This window comes from Orycteropus afer, unplaced genomic scaffold (assembly GCF_000298275.1).
Source record: "Orycteropus afer afer isolate SDZICR_OR568_19922 unplaced genomic scaffold, OryAfe1.0 scaffold00150, whole genome shotgun sequence".
Lineage (NCBI taxonomy): Eukaryota > Metazoa > Chordata > Mammalia > Tubulidentata > Orycteropodidae > Orycteropus > Orycteropus afer.
Genome location: NW_006921737.1, coordinates 5,412,542 through 5,430,635, shown reverse-complemented (window position 1 = coordinate 5,430,635; position 18,094 = coordinate 5,412,542). Strand labels below are relative to the sequence as shown.

Sequence of the window (18,094 nt, the reverse complement as noted above, 5' to 3'; positions counted from 1 at the left end):
AAAAAAAAAAAAAAAAAAGACAACCTATTCCCAAATGGGATTATAACCACAGACGTAGAGGTTAGGATTTACAACCTATATTTTGGGGGGACACAGATCAACTCATAACATTCTACACATTTAATTTCCCAAAATGTATGTCCTTGCTACATGCAGAACACAGTCACCCCATCACATCTTCCCCAAAATCTTAAATTGACTCCAAGTCCAAAATTACATCTTAAACATCTAAATCAAATATGGGTGAGATGTTAGGAATATTCCATCATGGAACAAAATACATTTTCATCTGTGAACCTGTGAAATCCTGATTACAAATTATCTGTTTCAAAAGGACAATGAAAGAACAGGCACAAGGAAGACATTTTTTGTTATAAACGGGAGAAATTGATGAAAGAAGGGATAAAGGACACCAAGCAAGTTGAAAATCTAGCAGAACAATTTACTTTAGTTCTTGGGTCTTGAAAATAATTATCCTCTGAGATCATCTGAGCAATGGAGCTGCCCTCCAGACCCTGGGTGTTGTCCACCCTCGCTTCAGTTCTACCTTCAAGGCCAGTTAGGATGGCAATTTTTCTCCCTTGGTTTGGGGAAGCTCCATTTTCCTAGTCCATCTCAGTGGAGACCCCACCTCTCAGCCTTAGCAGGCCACATTCTTCTACCTCTTGGACATGGCAACCCTACCCTCTCAGCTTTGGGTAGTGGCCCCTTCTTCTGGCCAAAAGAATAGCAGCCTTACCATCCAGAACCAAAAAGATGAAGATCTGACTCTGAAACCTGGGAGGCTGTGGCTCTACCCCTTGAGACCATAGATGTGGTGGTCCCAACCTTTGAAATCCCAGAAGCCTTGGCATCACCTTTGGAAACTGAGGCAGCTCTACTTCCTGTGCTCCTTCTGACAGTCCTGCTTATCTCTGAGCTGCTCCAGGGATGATTCTGTACTTTCTTGGAGGATGACAGAAGTAACTCCTTTGGCCTGTTTGCTGCCTATAGAATTGCAAGAGGCAGACAATGTTCTTTCACTCTTTATCTGTCCCTTTCAGTCTAAAGTGATGGTTTCTCTGCTGTGGTTGTTGGTTAGATTCATCAGTTACAGGCTTAATCATTTTAACAAGAGATTATGTAGCCATGTCCTTTGTGAAAATTCTAGGACACATGTGCCAAAACTTTCCAAATCCTTAAGTTTCTTTCTTCTTCATTTTTTCATTTTATTGCTATTTCTTCTTCTTCTTCTTCTTCTTCTTCCTCTTCCTCTTCTTCTTCTTCTTCTTCTTCTTCTTTTTCCTCTTCTTCTTCCTCTTGCTCTTCCTCTTCTTCTTCTTTCTCTTCCTCTTCTTCTTCTTCTTTTCTTCACTCCTGGACCATTTTACCTATACATGTGCATGTGGCCTTGTGTCTCCTACTGGGGGCTGTACTAGAAGACCCTGGTCCCTTAACCAATCCTTATCTTGATCAACTAGCAGAGCCTCTGCTTCAAATGGAGTCAGGTACAACCTCCCATCATTAAATTCCTCTTGACTTGGGTAAATAGAATGCACTTGTTTAGCATCTTTAATATTGGTAGACTAACAAGAGTTTCTGTTGGTCCACGCAACATCCTGTATACTGCATTAGATCTTGACTACTACATTCATCACATTTCTTAGTAGCTATCTAAAAATCTTCTTTCTCCTGGAATAAGTTATTTCCCCTTTTACCTTCCAATTCTCTGATGAATCATCCTTATTTTTCTTGCATCTGTAAGACCTATATGGGGAAGAAGCTGTGCCAACAGATCTTACATGGCTTCTTGGATTTTTGCTTTCTTTTGCAGTAGCAAGGTTATCTGGGGTGCCCATGTAAACAGGGATCCTTTGCAAATCTTTATGTTTTGTTTTCATTTGCATACTTCATTTTAAAGTCCATCTTTTTCCTTTTGCATTTTAATATAAGTAGCATGGACAAACCACAGGGACCTTTTAAGATCTTACTTAGAAATCTCCTCAGCCATATATCCAAGTTCATCACTTACAAGTCTTATCTTCCACCAAACATTTGAACATAGTTCAGAAAATTCTTTGGCACTACAAATAAATAAATAAATAAAACACTCTTCTTTCATTGTCCGATCATATGTTCATCATTAAAGCCTCACCAGAAACACATTTAAAATCTACATTTCTAGCAAAATTCTTTTGCTGATGCTATATGTGTTCTCTAAGACAATAGAGATTCTCTATAACTCTCCTCATTTCCTTCTGAACCCTTAGAAGAATTGCCTTTGACATTCATAATTCTATCAAGTCTTTTCAAGGCAATGTAGGCTTTTACTATTAGGCCCATTAAAGTTCTTCCAGCCTCTACCCATTACCAGTCACAAAACCACTTCAACATTTTTGGTATTTATTAGAACATCTCACTCCTGATACAAAATTCTGTCTTAGTTATCTAGTGTTGCTATAACAGAAATACCACAAGTGGATGGCTTTAACAAACAGAAATTTACTTTCTCACAGATTAGGAGGTTAGAAGTCTGAATGCAGGATGCTGTCCCCAGGGGAAGGCTTTCCCTCTGTGGGCTATAGAGGGACATTCTTATGTCTTTTGAGCTTCTGCTCCTGAGTGATCTTCATAAAGCTTGGCATCTCTCTTTCCCTAAGTGTTTCTCTGCTTGCTTGCTTATTCTCTTTTACATCTCAAAAGAGATTGTCTGAAGACACACCCTGCACAAATTGTTTATTAACATAATAAAGACAACCCATTCTCAAATGGGATTATAACCACATGCATTGAGGTTAGGATTAAAAGCACAAATTTTTGGAGACACAATTCAACCCTTAATAGGAACTGAAGGAAGGGTAAAGAAAAGCAGACTTCTTCCTGTAAGGATAAAGAAAACAATCTATTGCTTACCAAGAATCAGGGAGAGATAGAAGAGGCAGTGTTGTTCAAACATGAAATGAAAATTGACTTTTTTTGAACTAATACAGAAAAATGAGAAAAATCACAATGGTGCCTAAACAACAGCAACAACAACAACAACAATGCCATTGAATTAATTCCAACTCATGGCAACCACTTATGTTACAGAGTAGAACTGTATTCCATAAAGGTTTTTAAGGCTATGACCTGTTGAAAGTAGATCACCAGGCCTTTCTTCCAAAGCTCCTCTGAGTAGGTTGAACATTTTGGTTAGTAGCTGAGTTCTTATGTAGGCACCTATGATGGTCCAACTCGATGGTACATAACAACAACAACATGATGGTGCCTACCTCTTCTATATCCCTTATTATCCTGGGTTGGTCAATTTGCTATATATAAAATAGCTTCATAACCAGAGTTAAATGATATTATTAAAAGAAATAAAACCCACCAAAGTACTGTTTTAAGTGGAAATACTTCCCCTGGATCCTAAGTTTTTCTGCATTCTTTTTCACTCATATTTATCAGAAACAGGGCTGCTGTTGATCAGTACAGATATACTTCAAGGTTATTATAGCAGAATCAACAGTTTATCCTCAATCATCTAAGGCTCAACCAGAGTAACAGCAATAAACCACAAGATGCTTAACTGCTTATTCTTAGGAAGGGAACTAGTTTACTTAATCAAAATCTTCATCTGGGAAGATCATACTGACCTGTATAAAATTATCTCTTATTCATGGTACATCTCAAACCAAAACATCTACACTATCCAAAATTAAATATACAGTCAGCATGACTTTGACCTGTCTTTTTAAAAAAGAAAGTAGCAATATTCATGGATAATTCCCTATATACAGGCCAAGATAATGAGAAAAAGAATCTTCAGAAATCTCCTGTATAAAGCTGACATGTAATTGTGGCAGAAGGCAGGCACCACAGAGAATTATAGAGTGAATTTGCAATCCTCTTTCTCTCAGTTTTAGTGTGTGACTCATATTATTTAATGAATAAATTCCAAAAAAATATTTTGAGCTCCAGTTTAGTGCCAGGAAGGTGACAAGCAGTAGTATCACAGAAATAGAGATGCCTGTCTTTGCCTGTGTATATAAGCACAGCTCTGGTGGCATAGTGCCTAAGGCATTTGACTACTAACCAGAAGGCTGGTGGTTCAAACCCACCAGCCACTCCTCGGAAGGAAGATGGGGTAATTTACTTCCGTAGTGATATCGCCTCAGAAACCCAAGGAGAGGTCCCTGTGAGTTGGATCTGACTTGAAGGCAGTGAGTTTGCTTTGGTTTGGTTTGGCTTATAAGCACTGTATTTAATAGCATGAGTCCCTGGCAGGTGGGGAGGGGAGTGCAGTTAAAATTCTCAGCTGCCAAACAAAAAGCTGGAGATTTGAGTCCACACAGAGGAATGTTCTATCTGTGACATTCTAAATCTAAGGTAGAACAGCAACCTTGGGAAAAAGGCCTGACAATCTACTTCCAAAAATGAACTATTGAGAATTCTAAGGAGCACAGTTCTAGTGTGACACACATGAGGTCACCATGAGTCAGAGTTGATATGATGGCAACTAGTCTTGTTCTTTTTATTTAACAGCAAAGCTATTGAAAATATTAGTCAATCTACACACTGATATTCATCTGTATAGTCCTTAATTTTGGGTACTCTGGTAGTGTAGTGCCTAAGGCACTTAACTGCTAACCAGAAGGCTGGTGGTTCAAACCCACCAGCCACTCCTCGGAAGGAAGATGGGGCAATTTACTTCCGTAGTGATACTGCCTCAGAAACCCAAGGAGGGGTTGCTATGAGTCGGGTCTGATTCGATGGCACATAACAACAACAACAACAATTTTGGGTACGTCATTTGCCTGCACCTTAGTTTTCTCCCTTGTGAAATTAAACCAAAACCAATCCTGAGTCAACTCTGGCTCACAGCAACACTCTATGACAGGGGAGAAGTGCCCCATGGGGTTTCCAAAGCTGTTAATCTTTACAAAAGCAGACTGCCTCATCTTTCTCCTATGGAGTGGCTGGTGGGTTGGAACCACTGACCTCTTGGCTAGCAATTGAATACTTCAACCACTTTGCCACCAGAGCTCCTTTGTGAAATTAGAAAGCTTAATTTTATTAGTTTATTAAATTGTATTTGATATTCTAGGGGCCATTGAGGGTGATTCATAGACTCTTATGAGCTAGGTAGAGGTAACAAAGTGAATAAGGTTTTAGCACCATCCCTTTATTTTCAACCCAAATAACCTTCTTGGTTTTTTAGTTGCTTTTTGGCATTCTTCATAATATGTAACTCTTTCTACCTCTAACATATTAAATCTAAGATAGAACAATGACCTAGAAATAGTGATCTTGACTCTAGTGTCCTGCCTAATAAATTTTCGAATGTGCAAATGAATCTTGTCAGAATTGGAAAGGCTGCTCATTTTACAGATGGGAAAACTGAGAATCAAGGGAATGTGTTTATGTAAGTTTGGGTCATAGTATAGTCATGATATTTACTGGGAGTCAGCATCCTGAGTGGGTGATTCCTACATGCAGATCTAAATTGTAATATTTCTGGATCTGTTCATCTTGTCATAGATTTTTTTTCAGCCTTTAGCATTTGTATTGAAGAGACAATTATATACGCTATATGTTTCACATTCAATCAACAAGCATTTATTCAATTTAATTAAATCAACAGTAAATGACACTATTTCCAGTTATGCATATATAAAAGGATCAATAAATCTCCTCTGTAAAATACAAACGTAAAATGGGTAAAATTGCAAAAAGAAAACATTTTAGGATTCTGGAAACTGACCAAACACAGAAAACAAATTGAGAGGCATTCATTCATTTTTATTGCATTAAATATATATGTATCAAAATATTTGAAATTATAATCATCTTCCCTTGTACAGTTCAGTGACTTTAATTCTGTTTATCATGTTGTCATTTTGAGAATGGATAAGGGTGATGGTTGAGAACCATTTATTTTTGAAAAAGTGTTATAACTTCAGTTAAGGATGGTAAGAAACTACCATCTTCTTAACTAAGGCCCTTCCACTCCTCCCCTCTGTGTGGTCATGGCAATATGCAGTTTTATCCGTGCAGGATTGGATACATATGGACACACACATATATATGCTAAAAATATAAAGAGGAGATCACAGAAATGAGAAAGCCGTAGGAGGGTTTAGATAGTTTTCCACATATGTAAGACTTATGGGAAAATGTGTGCTTGTTCAGGGGAGACCCAATAGAGTCTAGAAAAAAGTCAAAGCCAAAGAGACTTGAGAAGTGGCCACAACTTTGAATATATTCCCCAATTCACATACAGCCCAGACAACCGGTAGTAAAGCCTTATGGGCTCTAGTTTCATCAATTTAACCTCCACCAAAATCACTGGCTGTACCCTAAACTAAACAGACACTACAGCAAATCCTACAATTCAGACTAAAAATATATTTTAAATATTTTTTAGATGTGTGGAGACATAAGCAACCACATACTGCAAGAGAGAAAAAGAATAAAAGAATCTGCAGATTAAGTCTAAGAAAGAGATTTTTTTTTTAATACTTAGGAAAATAAAACAGAATCTGAAGTTGATACAAAATATGAACTGTCATGTCATGTCATATTTTTTGCCAAAAGTTATAAGACATGAAAAAATGTGTGATCCGTACTCAGGAAAAAGACAGCAATTGATAAAATAAAAATGATTCTGAGGGGGCCAAAATGTTGCATTTATAAGATAATGATTTCAAAGCAACTATTAAAATGTATTCAAAGAATGAAAGAAAATTATATTCAAAAGGTTAATAAAAAATATGATGCCAGTGATTCAACATACAGAGATTTCAATGAACAAATAGAAACTCACAAAATACAGGGAAGGTTTCTAGAATTGAAAAGCACAATAACAAAAGTGAAAATTTCAACGGTGGAAAGAGCAGAGTTAAAATGGAAGTAGAATGAATCAGTGTACTAGAAAATCACTCAAAATAATTTAATTCAAAGGACAGAAAGACAAAAGATTGAAGATAAATATACAGCCTCAGAGACGTTTGGCATAAAATCAAGCATATGAAGATACATGTAATAGGAGACCCAAAATGAGAAAAAAAGAAAAATATGAAAAAATGTGTGAAGAAATAATGGCAGAAAAAGAACAGTATAGAAGTGACAGTGGGTATATGTGTGTGTGTGTGGGGGGGCAATTAAAGCTACATAAAAAACAAATAGCAAAATGGCAGATGTGAATTAAATAATATCAAAAATTAAATTAAATATGGATGGAAGAAAAACCTTGAAATTCAAAGGCTGTCAGGTTGATTAAAAGGGCAAGAGCCAATTATATGATGTGTGAGACACACTTTTGATTGAAAGTTGAAGGATAGAAAAAGACATCATGTGAATAGCAATTATGATAGAGATTAAGTAGCTATATTGAGATAAGAAAAACAGACTTTAAAACAAGAATTATTACTAGAGATAAGAGGGCCAATTCATAATGCTAAAATTGATAATTCATCAGGAATTATATAACAATATAACAACTAACAATATAACAAAATAACACTATAACAAAAATATAAGAGTTATTAATATATTTGATTTTATGTGCTCTAATATAAATGATAGAATTGAAAGGGAAAATTTTTAAGAAATTGTCAAAGTTGGATATTTAAAATTTTTTAAATCAGTAATCAACAGAACAACAGGAATGAAAAATACTAAATATTGTGAATATCTGACCTAACTGGTAAATGTAAAACATTTCTTCCAACAACAGCAGATACATGTTCCTTTTGAAAATATATCAAAAATTCTTCAGAATAAACCATATAGTAGGCCATGCAACTAGTCCCAATATGTATTTGGAAGGACTGAAACTATACAAAGTATGTTTATTCATCACAACATAAATAAATTCAACTGCTTTAAGATACCTAGGATATATCTAAATATTTGGAAATTGAACAATTTACTTCAAATAACTTGATGAGTCAAAGAAGAAAACAGAAGGAATAGTCTACTATATTAAACTTAATGAAAATAAAAACACAATGTATCAAAATTATGAGACAGAGCTAAAATAGTGCTCAGAGGAACATTTGTAGGTTTAAATGCTTATTTTAGAAAAGCATATAGATCTAAATTCAATTTTCTAAGCTTTTACCTCCAAAAGCAAAAAAAGAAGAGCAAATCAAACCCTAAGGAAGAACAAAAAAGAAAAAATAAATAAACAAATAAAGATCAAAATGTAAATCATTGAAATTTATAACATACAAATAAAAGAGAATCATGAATCTAAGAGTGGGTCCTAGAAAAGATCAACAAAAATGATAACCTTTAGATCAAAAATAAATAAATTAATTAAATTAAAATAAATTAATTAAATTAAAAGAGAGAGAGAGAGAGAGAGAGACAATATAAGTTACCAAAATAAGAAATTAAAGAGGAGATCTTATAAACTGTAAGACTGTTGTTAAGTACTGTCAAGTTAATTTTTAGGCATAGTAACCCACGTGACCGAATAAATCTGCCCCATAGAGTTTTCTTGCTTTAATCTTCATGGACACACATCACCAGGTCCTTCTGCCGTGGAGCTGGTGAGTGGGGTTGAAAACCAACTTTTCAATTAGCAGCCAACTGCTTAATAATTTGTACTGTCAAAACAAAGGAATACTGTTTTCAACTACATGCCAAGAAACAGATAAATTCTTAGAAAGACACACATCACCCAAACCTACTCAAGAAGGCATAGAAAATCTATAAAGGCTAAGTTTAACTAAACAATTAAATTAGTAATTAAAAATCTTCCTATAAATAAAAATTTAGGCCCAAATTATTTTCTTGGTGAATTTTATGAAACACTCAAGATATAAATAATGCCAATTTTAAATAAGTTTTCCCAGAAAAAATAAGAGAAATAGTTTACAATTCATCTTACGAGGTCACTATTCCACTGAAACTAAAACCAGAAAAAGACATTACAAGAAAAGAAAACTATGGGCTACTATCTCTCACAAACTCTTATGCAAAGATCCTTTATAAAATATTAGCAAAGTAATATAAAGGCATATAAAAATCATTAGTCATTGTGATAAAATGGAGCTTACATCATTAATGCAAAGTTGGTTTAATATCAAAAATCAAATAATACTACATTCCTTGTTAATAACTAAAGGACAAAATACATCATCTTTTCAATAGATGCAGAAAAAGAATTTGACAAAATTCAACACCTATTAAAGTTAAAAACTCTCAAAAAAAGTAATAGAAGGGAATCCTTTAACCTGAGATTGAACATCTAAAGGAAGTTCAGTACCTAATATTTTACTGATGAAGGACTGATTCCTTCTCCATAAGTTGAGGAATAAGGCAAAATTTTTGCCCTCACCTCATCACTTCCATTCAACATTGTATTGGATGCTTTACTGTGTTAAGGAAAGGAAAAATGTTACAGAACCAAATAAAATATAGACTCGTAAAAAATAAAAGGGAGAGAGACAGATCATCAGAAAATTAAAATATGGAGTAATAAGCACAAGAACAAAATACAGAAAAGCTCAATTAGCTAAATTTTTGCAGGATGAGGTAGATGATCCTGGCTGGACTCAATAGACAAAATTTTGACGGGTGAATACACTATGTTAGGATGTGACATGGGATGATTGTCAATTGAAGTTTGATATCAAGAGAAACTTGAAGCACTTGATTGGCATAGATTCAGTGATATTTAAAACCTGAGCTTTAAAGAACTTTAATTGGAGATGTGAATAACAGTACAATAAGGAGAGAGGAATTGAAACCAAATCTTCTACCTCACTACCTGGAGAATATCTCTTTTTAGATACTAAATGTTCATGTGACATTTCCTGGTGCCAATCCCCTTCATTAATTTCTACTTTTGAGGAGCTGCAAAGATAATCATTCAATATAATACTTGCACAATATAATAATTAAACATAATACTTGTGCAATGCTGAGTGTTTACCAGACAGCATCCTAACTATCTTGAGTAATCTGCCCAGTACATGGAAGGCACTTAACAAATGTTTATTGAATGAATAGATACTTTTCATAACATTCTATTCCATATAGGAGGGAATGGGGACACAGAGATTAAATACATTGTTCAAGGTTACACAGTTTGTAAGAGCTGGGACTTGAACCCAGGCTGTCTGACACCAGAATTGCCACTTTAAGATTCTGACCTCAGGGATCTTATGTTTGAAGGTATGTGCTATATTGGAGAGAAAAAGAACAATGAGCTTAGATTGCTCTGCTATTTAGAATTAAAGAGAAAAGTAAAACAAGAATATATCTTTACTTGAAGCTTGGAAAATACAGGGTTTCTGAGATAAATGAAAGGAAACACACAATGCAAATGAAGTCTTTTTATTTTCTTTTTTTCTCTCTTTTTTTTTAAACCTTGGAAAGTTGAATATCTAAGCAAAGCAAATTTCCCCTTCTCCAAACCTTTACTCATAAGCAAACTCCACTATGAACTGTGCAATGATAATGATAATAATAATAGCATGCTTTTATTGAGAACTTCAAGTGCTTTACATTAATTACCTTGCTGTTGTTGTTATGTGCCTTTGAGTTGGACTTGACTCATAGCAACCCCTCCTTGGGCTTCTGAGGCAGTATCACTATGGAAGTAGATTGCCCAGCCTTCCTTCCAAGGAGTGGCTGGTGGGTTTGAACTGCCAGCTTTCTGGTTAGCAGTCAAGTGCCTTAGCCACTATGCTACCAGAGCTCAAGGTAAATACTATTATTTACCACCCCACCTTTTTAGTTTGGCTTCAAGAGAGTTATTTAGCAAGACAAACTAAAAAAACCACTTGAGTCAAGCTATATAGTGTGACTCCAGAATTCATACTTTGGACCCCTGGGTCCACCCACACCCATGCCATATGCTTAATTCAGAGAAAAAAGAAGCCATTTGAGGTCTATAGGGTGCACTGCACAGAGCTTGTGTTGTTTAGGTGGACAGGTCTTCTTCCAGGAAATGAGCTCTGGACCAAGGATGATATATAGTAAACTCACAGACAACATGCTTTAGAGAGTTCCATCTTCTTTCAGTTTGGGAAACCAGACAGGGCTGGGAAGATTTAGCAGAAAGGAAATGAATTAAAATTCAACTCAGGCTTCTCAAATGTGTCTTGAATCCAGAATTGTGGAATTAGAATTAACCCTTCCCTCATTGCTGAAGGGTGTACCTGACTGCACTATTCTTGGACAGAAAGGATTCAGTGTCTAGGTAAAGCAGAAGACTCATTCTGAGATCATCTCTGGACTGGTCTCTAAATCTCTGACAGGATATTGTTGAGGCCAGCTAAGTGCCAGCTACCATTCCATACCCTATACATACTTTATCTCATTTATTCCTTGTAACAACCCTAATATTGTTATTGTTAGGTGCTTTTGAGTTGATTTCAATTCATGGTGACCTCATGTGACCAAGTTGAAATGCCCTATTAGACTTTGATCTTTATGGGAAGGAGCTCTGGTGGAGTAGTGGATAAGGTATTTGACTGCTAACCAGAAGGTTGATGGTTCAAGCCTAACAGCTACTCCATGGGAGGAAGATGAGAAAATCTACTTCTGTAAATATTTACAGCCTTGGAAACCCAATGAGGTTCACTATGAGTCAGAATTGACTCAATGGCAGCGGGTTTTTGTTTTTTTGAGGCGGGGCGGGGGGATCTTTATGGGAGCAGATCTCCAGGTCTTTCTCTCATGGAGACATTGGATGAGTTTGATCTTGTTGGCTGTAGGCCTCTTTTCTTTCAGTGGGAGGATGGTGAGAAGCTACAGATGTCTTCTAAATGGGTATTAACAAAAGCTCACTGCCACTGAGTTGATTCTGATTAATAGCGACCCTATAGGACAGAGTAGAACTGCCCTACAGATTTTTTAAGGCTGTAAATCTTTACAGAAGCAGACTGGCCCATGGAGCTGCTGGTGGGTTCAAACCTCCAACCTTTCAGCAGCTGAGTGTTTAACCACTGTACGACCAGAGCTCTTTAAATGGGTATTAAGTGATCACAGATAAAAGTCTTTCTATCACAGGACAAAGTGGGATACATGAACCCAGAGAGGATGGGTTTTAAGGAATTGTATCATTATTAATCTCAGTTTTATGGGTCAAACACTCAGACTAAAGAGTTACAAAACAAGTGAACTTTATATAGGCTCTTGTGCAAAAATCATCAGTAGCCCCTTGGGCCTTCTGAAGCGGTCAGTCCTTGTTTGACATTTAAGACCAAGAAAGAGTGAGGCAGTGTGGAGACACTCTATAAATCATAGATCCCTGTGAAACCCATGGCTTTTCATGGGGCTCAACACAGGCTCAACATAGTATGAGGCCAAATATGTGTGGAGATTGTATACCCACAGTGATACAGAAAGTGGAGTTGAAATATCATGGCCAGTGGAGTTGGATAGGGGCCATTTTGAAACCCATTTTTGCTACTTTATAATTGTGATTTTAGACTATTTTTTTTCTAATCTTTCTAAGCCTGTTTCCTCATTTGCAAAATGATAAAACAAACGGTATCCACTATTTAGGATTGATATAAGATTCATAGTAGCGTATATTAAGAGATCTGTGGATGATGTAGATATAGATAAAGACACAGATATAGAAGTGTGCTGAGAAGCTATTTTTTATTATGTAAATCCCCAATGAGTCACAACTCATCATAGTTTGATTTTTTTTTTTTTTATTGTAGACTCTTCCCAAAATCCTTGAAAAGCTAGCACCAGCATTCACAATGGGCAGCTGCAGCTTCCTTGTGGAAAAATCCCGAGCCTCCACAGCCAGGGTCGTGGTGTGGCGAGAGATGGGGGTGGCCAGAAGCTATACCCTGGAGAGCAGCTACTGTGGCTGCAACCAAGGCCCCTATCAGGTATGTGAGGCCGTGGGACACCTATGCTTTCTCTCCAGCAGCAATAAACTGAAATGGGGTTGGGGGCTATGAAAGACCCTTTAATCCTATTCTCTCACCTGAAAGGGTACAAAGGCTGCAAGTAGCACCTATCCCAGCCTCCTGCTTGAAAAAGAACTGATTCAATGATTGCCTTCACCAGCAACAAAATGTTTTAGTCCTAGAAACAAAGTGTGCATGTTTTCTGATCTGGCTCTTTTATCAGCTGTCCTCATGAGCAAACAGCGAGGAACTTCCTCTTTACATATACCCCAGCTTTTAAAGAACTTGTGCTTCCATTACATACATTGGTATCTGTTTCTTGCCTTTTGTGACAAGTGGGCCCGTTCCTTATGCATCATAAAAGCCATAGACTGGTTACAGATATTATCAGTGTGGATCGTGTTTCTCTGTCTTCTGTGTTGATCCAAATCAGCAGCTCTCTGTGTCATCCTGCTGTCACCAGAGCACAATGAAGTGTGTTTGTATGCTATCGGTCTCTCCAGGATGAGCAGGTCTTGGACTTATTCTCTAGTATTGTAGGAAAGGGCTCTTGAATAAATCACATTCCTTCTGTAGCTATATTAGCTGCTTGAGCAGCTGGGTAACAGTTATAGCAGGCTGTTCTAGTGGTTATTCCCATGCCTTCACTAGAGAAGCATAAATAAGGGGCATTGTGACAGTGCCAGGGTTCTAGACTCTTTTAAATTCGTTAGTCAAAGTGACAGACTACTCCTTGGTGACTTCTATTCAAACACAAGAATACCTGGACCTCATCAGCATTAAAGCTCATTATGTTGGCTTGGATACTCTCCTGGATCAGCCAAGAAGTACTTGGCATCTGTGCACAATTTGGAGCTTGTAGAAACAGTTACGTATCAAAAGGAGGACAAGGAGTGACCGGTGTTAAACATTATCTAATTTCCCACTTGCCAAGGAGTTTTTTGATACAGGGCTCCTGAACCTCCTGTTTTGACCCATTCATTCTGTTCAATAGCCAATTAGTTCATTTAAACAGTTGCTTGAAAGAATTGTTACTGAATTAATCAGCTATCAGCATGAATTGATTCTTATTTACTCATATTACTGTGGCATAGAATAAGAAGAGTGAGATCATTAGACGGACAGGGAGTTAGGCATCAAAAGACTTTCCTGTTCCACTTACCAACAGTGCTGCAAGTTAATTACCTCTACAAACCTGTACATTTCATATATCATACTCAGATCATTATAAGGATTCTTCCCTCCCTACCACACAAGATTTTTTAAAAACCAAAAGAGAATGTATATATCAATGCACTTGGCAATTAAATCATCTGGAATCTATTCAATCTCTTGTCATTCAAAACTCATGAGATCAGAAGAGTAAACCTGGAATATTACAGCTTTATGGCTATATACTTGTTATCTTTTTCTCTAGAGGTATGCCTCTTGATGGAAAGGGAACAAAAGCTTGTTTAAAAGACAAATTCCATGCTACCCTTTATAGATGTATTAGATTAGCAACTTTCACATATTTTGTTTCTTCAAGCACCAATTCAAGCTTACAACTTCTAATCACTTCAGTATCAATGCCAATCATGATAAATCAACTGGAAACTCCAAGTCCCTGGGGTCTGTTGTTTGAAAACTAAATGACTCATAGTTTCAGGTCCTTACCAACTTTTCGTCTTCCAGGTAACCTACACAGTGGCTGCTGGAAATGATAAATAGTGAAAAAGGTTTGCCCAAAGTGATGGCTTTCTGGTATCACTCAACATTTGCCCTGGGAAATTTTCCACGTGACATTTGCATGGTGTCTCTGTAAGGAAAGATGGAGAAAGAACTGGCTAGCAAAAGCCCTGAGAGTGCCAGACCTGGATTTTGCTTTAACAATCCCATTCTTTATATGAAACACCTCTCCAAACGGATCGGTTTTCTCTTTTCCTTTGTTTTTCTGTTCTTCCAAGCATTGTTGAGTCACTGAACAGAATTGCAGACAGTGAGTAAGGGGATGGTGAGTAATTTTACATATGGGAAGGCCAATCCCAGGAGAAGGAAGCCAGTCCAGAGTTGGGTGTTTTGGTGATTTTGTTTGAGGTATATAATGAAGTCTATGAGTTATAAAGCAGTATAGAAATTTCCATCCTGAACATATTGCAAATGCTTTTTGAATATAGGGAAGCCAAGTCCCAGTTGTGTCCTGAGGTTATTATTCTAAGGTCATCTTTCCATTTTTTTGTTTAGCATTACCATTTATCCAAAAGATGGAGGATAGTTAAATACACCCATGAGGGGCATTCTTTCCTTCCTTCATAAGAATATAAATATTTTTGCAGTTTCTCTGGTTAACACAGCTTTAAAGTAATTCCAATCATTTCTCCCCCAGCACACTAAGTACCTGATTTGTTAGTAATGAAATGAAATATCATTTCTTACAGTGACATTTATGTTGGAACTGTATTAAAGAACATAAGCTATTACATTCAAATAATTATTATTAATATGATATTTTTTCTTCTGTTTTCCAGTCTATAGTTGACTAATTTAAAAAAAAAAAAAACTTGCTTTCATTTCTTTGGGATACAGTCTCTACTGCTAGGTCATACACTTATATCCATAATTTCTATTTAATGTGGAAGTCCCGCCCACTGAGAGATTCACTTTACCTATTAGTGACTGGCCTAAAGATACTGAGGCTATTGAGTGGAAAAGCCAAAAACAAAACAAAACAAAACAAAACAAAAAAATGATTCATCCTCCTGGGGCTTATTTTTAAGAGACATCCACTCTTTGTGGACAGCTGTGTGCTTCACACTGAGTGTTTGTGACCTAGGGTCACATACATTATGTGTTTGCACTTAAGAAGGCATGTGGTTTGGCCCATGGGCTGCTTCTTGTGGCTTAGGAGGATAATGTAAATACCGCCCCCCCACCACAAACAAACCAGTGACATGCTGCTTGGCAACACCCGCTGACTTGTGGGACTGCAAAGTGGGTCATAGTCAGAGGAATGATAGGTGACTCAGCTGAGATTTGAAGGAGTCAATCAACTGGTATTTAAATTCTCAAAGTACAAACTTCCTCCCCTGTATTGTGGACACTCCCTGGAATCCATCCTCTACCACCAACAAAGAGATCTATGAATAACCCCAAACTATTCAAGTGACAATATTTACATAATCCTTTAGGGTGTCTTCATTATGTCTAAATTGAATCCAAGCCCTTATCATATTATGTAAAATATTTTTACAATTTTCTCATTCATTTGTTTTTTTATATATACTGAATATCTAGTATGTGCCATCAAGTCAGCTCCAACTCATAGTGACCCTATGTACAGTAGAATGAAACACTGCCTGGAACTGTCCCATCCTCACAATTCTTGCTATTCTTGAGCCCATTGTTGCAGCCATTGTGTCAATCTGTCACGTTAAGGACCATCCTCTTTTTTTGCTGACCCTCTACTTTACCAACCATGATACCCTTTTCCAGAGACTGAACCCTTCTGATAATATGACCAATGTACATGAGATGAAGCCTGGCCATTCTTGCTTCTAACGAGTATTCTGGCTACACTTCTTCCAGGGTAGATTTGTTCATTCTTCTGGTAGTCCACAGTATTTTCAGTATTCTTCACCAACACCACAATTCAAAGGTATCAACTTTTCTTCAGTCTTCCTTAGTCATTGTCCAGCTTTCACATGCATATGAGGTGATTGAAAATACCATGCCTTGGGTTAATTTTCAAAGTGATATTTTTGCCTTTAACTCTTTAAAGAGGTCTTTTGCAGCAGATTTTTCAAGTGAAATATGACATCATATTTCTTGACAGCTGCTTTCTTGGGTGTTGGTTGTGGATCTAAGTAAAATAAAATCTTTGAAAATTTCAATCTTTTCTCCATTTACTGTGTTGCTGATTGGTCCAGTTGTGAGGATATACAACCATACCTAGCATAGCCTACAAATTAAAAAAACAGTTACCATAAAGTCAATTCTGAGTTATGGAGACTCCATGTGTGTCAAAGTAGAACTGTGCTCCATAGGGATTTTTCATTGACTGATTTTTTGGAAGTAGGTCACCAGGCCTTTCTTTCAAGGCACCTCTGGGTAGACTCAACGCTCCAACTTTTCAGTTAGCAGCCAAGTACATTAACTACTTATAGCACACAGAGACTCCAGCATTGTAAAAGTAGACATAAAAAATGATCAATTACTGAATGAAAAAAATGGGTAAATAAATGACTAAAAAGTAATTTTCAGGAAGAATCAGATATTTATCCTGTCTGGACACTTGACTGCTAACCAGAAGGCTTATGGTTCAAACCCACCAGCCACTCCTTGGAAGGAACATTGGGCAATCTAATTCCGTAATGATACCACCTCCGAAACCCAAGGAGGGGTCATTATGAGTCGGGTCCAACTCCACAGCAAATAACAAAAATCCATGTATAATTAGACCAAGGGAAGGAATCATCATGATCTTAATATGATTAGAAAACATTTTAAACAGGTGATGATAAGAGGATAAGAGGTGTTGCTATGGGTAGAAGTAAGGAACTCTAGTAACACAGTGCCTAAAGCATTTGACTGCTAACCAGAAGATTCATGGTTCAAATCCACCAGTTGCTCTGTGGAAGGAAGATGGGACAATATACTTCTATAATGATTTACTGCCTTGGAAACACAAAGAGGGTCTCTATGAGTCATAATCAGCTCAATGGCAGTGGGTTTTATGGGTGAAAAATGGAATATGTGTGTGGATGAGAGGGAAATGCATAAGAATGTAATGCTGAAACCTCTCAGCCCTGTCACTATGTACATGATTTGAGAGCATCTAGTGGATCTTTTCCCAGAGTAAGGCAATTCACATCCAGGTGTGGAATCTCTTATGGCCACATTCTTATAGCAGATGATGATTAAACAGCAACACTTCCACCACACATGTGGTGAATGCTGTGGTACACCTTCCAGATTCCTCTTCAGAGTCCAGGCCCACATTTCTCTAGCTTCTCCCAGCTGTGTCTTTCAGCAGGAACTGCCTTCATATGAAGGATACTGCTTTGCTCGGTATTATGCCCCCTCCCCAGGGGCAGCCTGCATGCGATGGCTGGTCCATTTAAGGGAACAGTTATAATAGGTCTTGTTTTCTCTTTATCTAATGACCAGGAAAATGAGAAATTTTAGGTTTTCTTAAAACATCTTGGAAGACAAGATGAGAGTCATGCTACTTATTATGAATACTGATTAACACTACTTGAGTGTTA

General features: G+C 37.0%; 1 protein-coding gene across 1 annotated transcript in view; it reads left to right on the top strand.

Moving 5' to 3' along the window:
* Positions 1-18,094, top strand: part of AGBL1 (AGBL carboxypeptidase 1) — a 1,441,949-nt gene that overhangs the window by 738,591 nt on the left and 685,264 nt on the right. Inside the window, exon 21 of the mRNA XM_007946116.2 lies at positions 12,654-12,830. Coding sequence (XP_007944307.2) covers positions 12,654-12,830 — 177 coding nt within the window. The remainder of the gene's footprint in view (positions 1-12,653; positions 12,831-18,094) is intronic.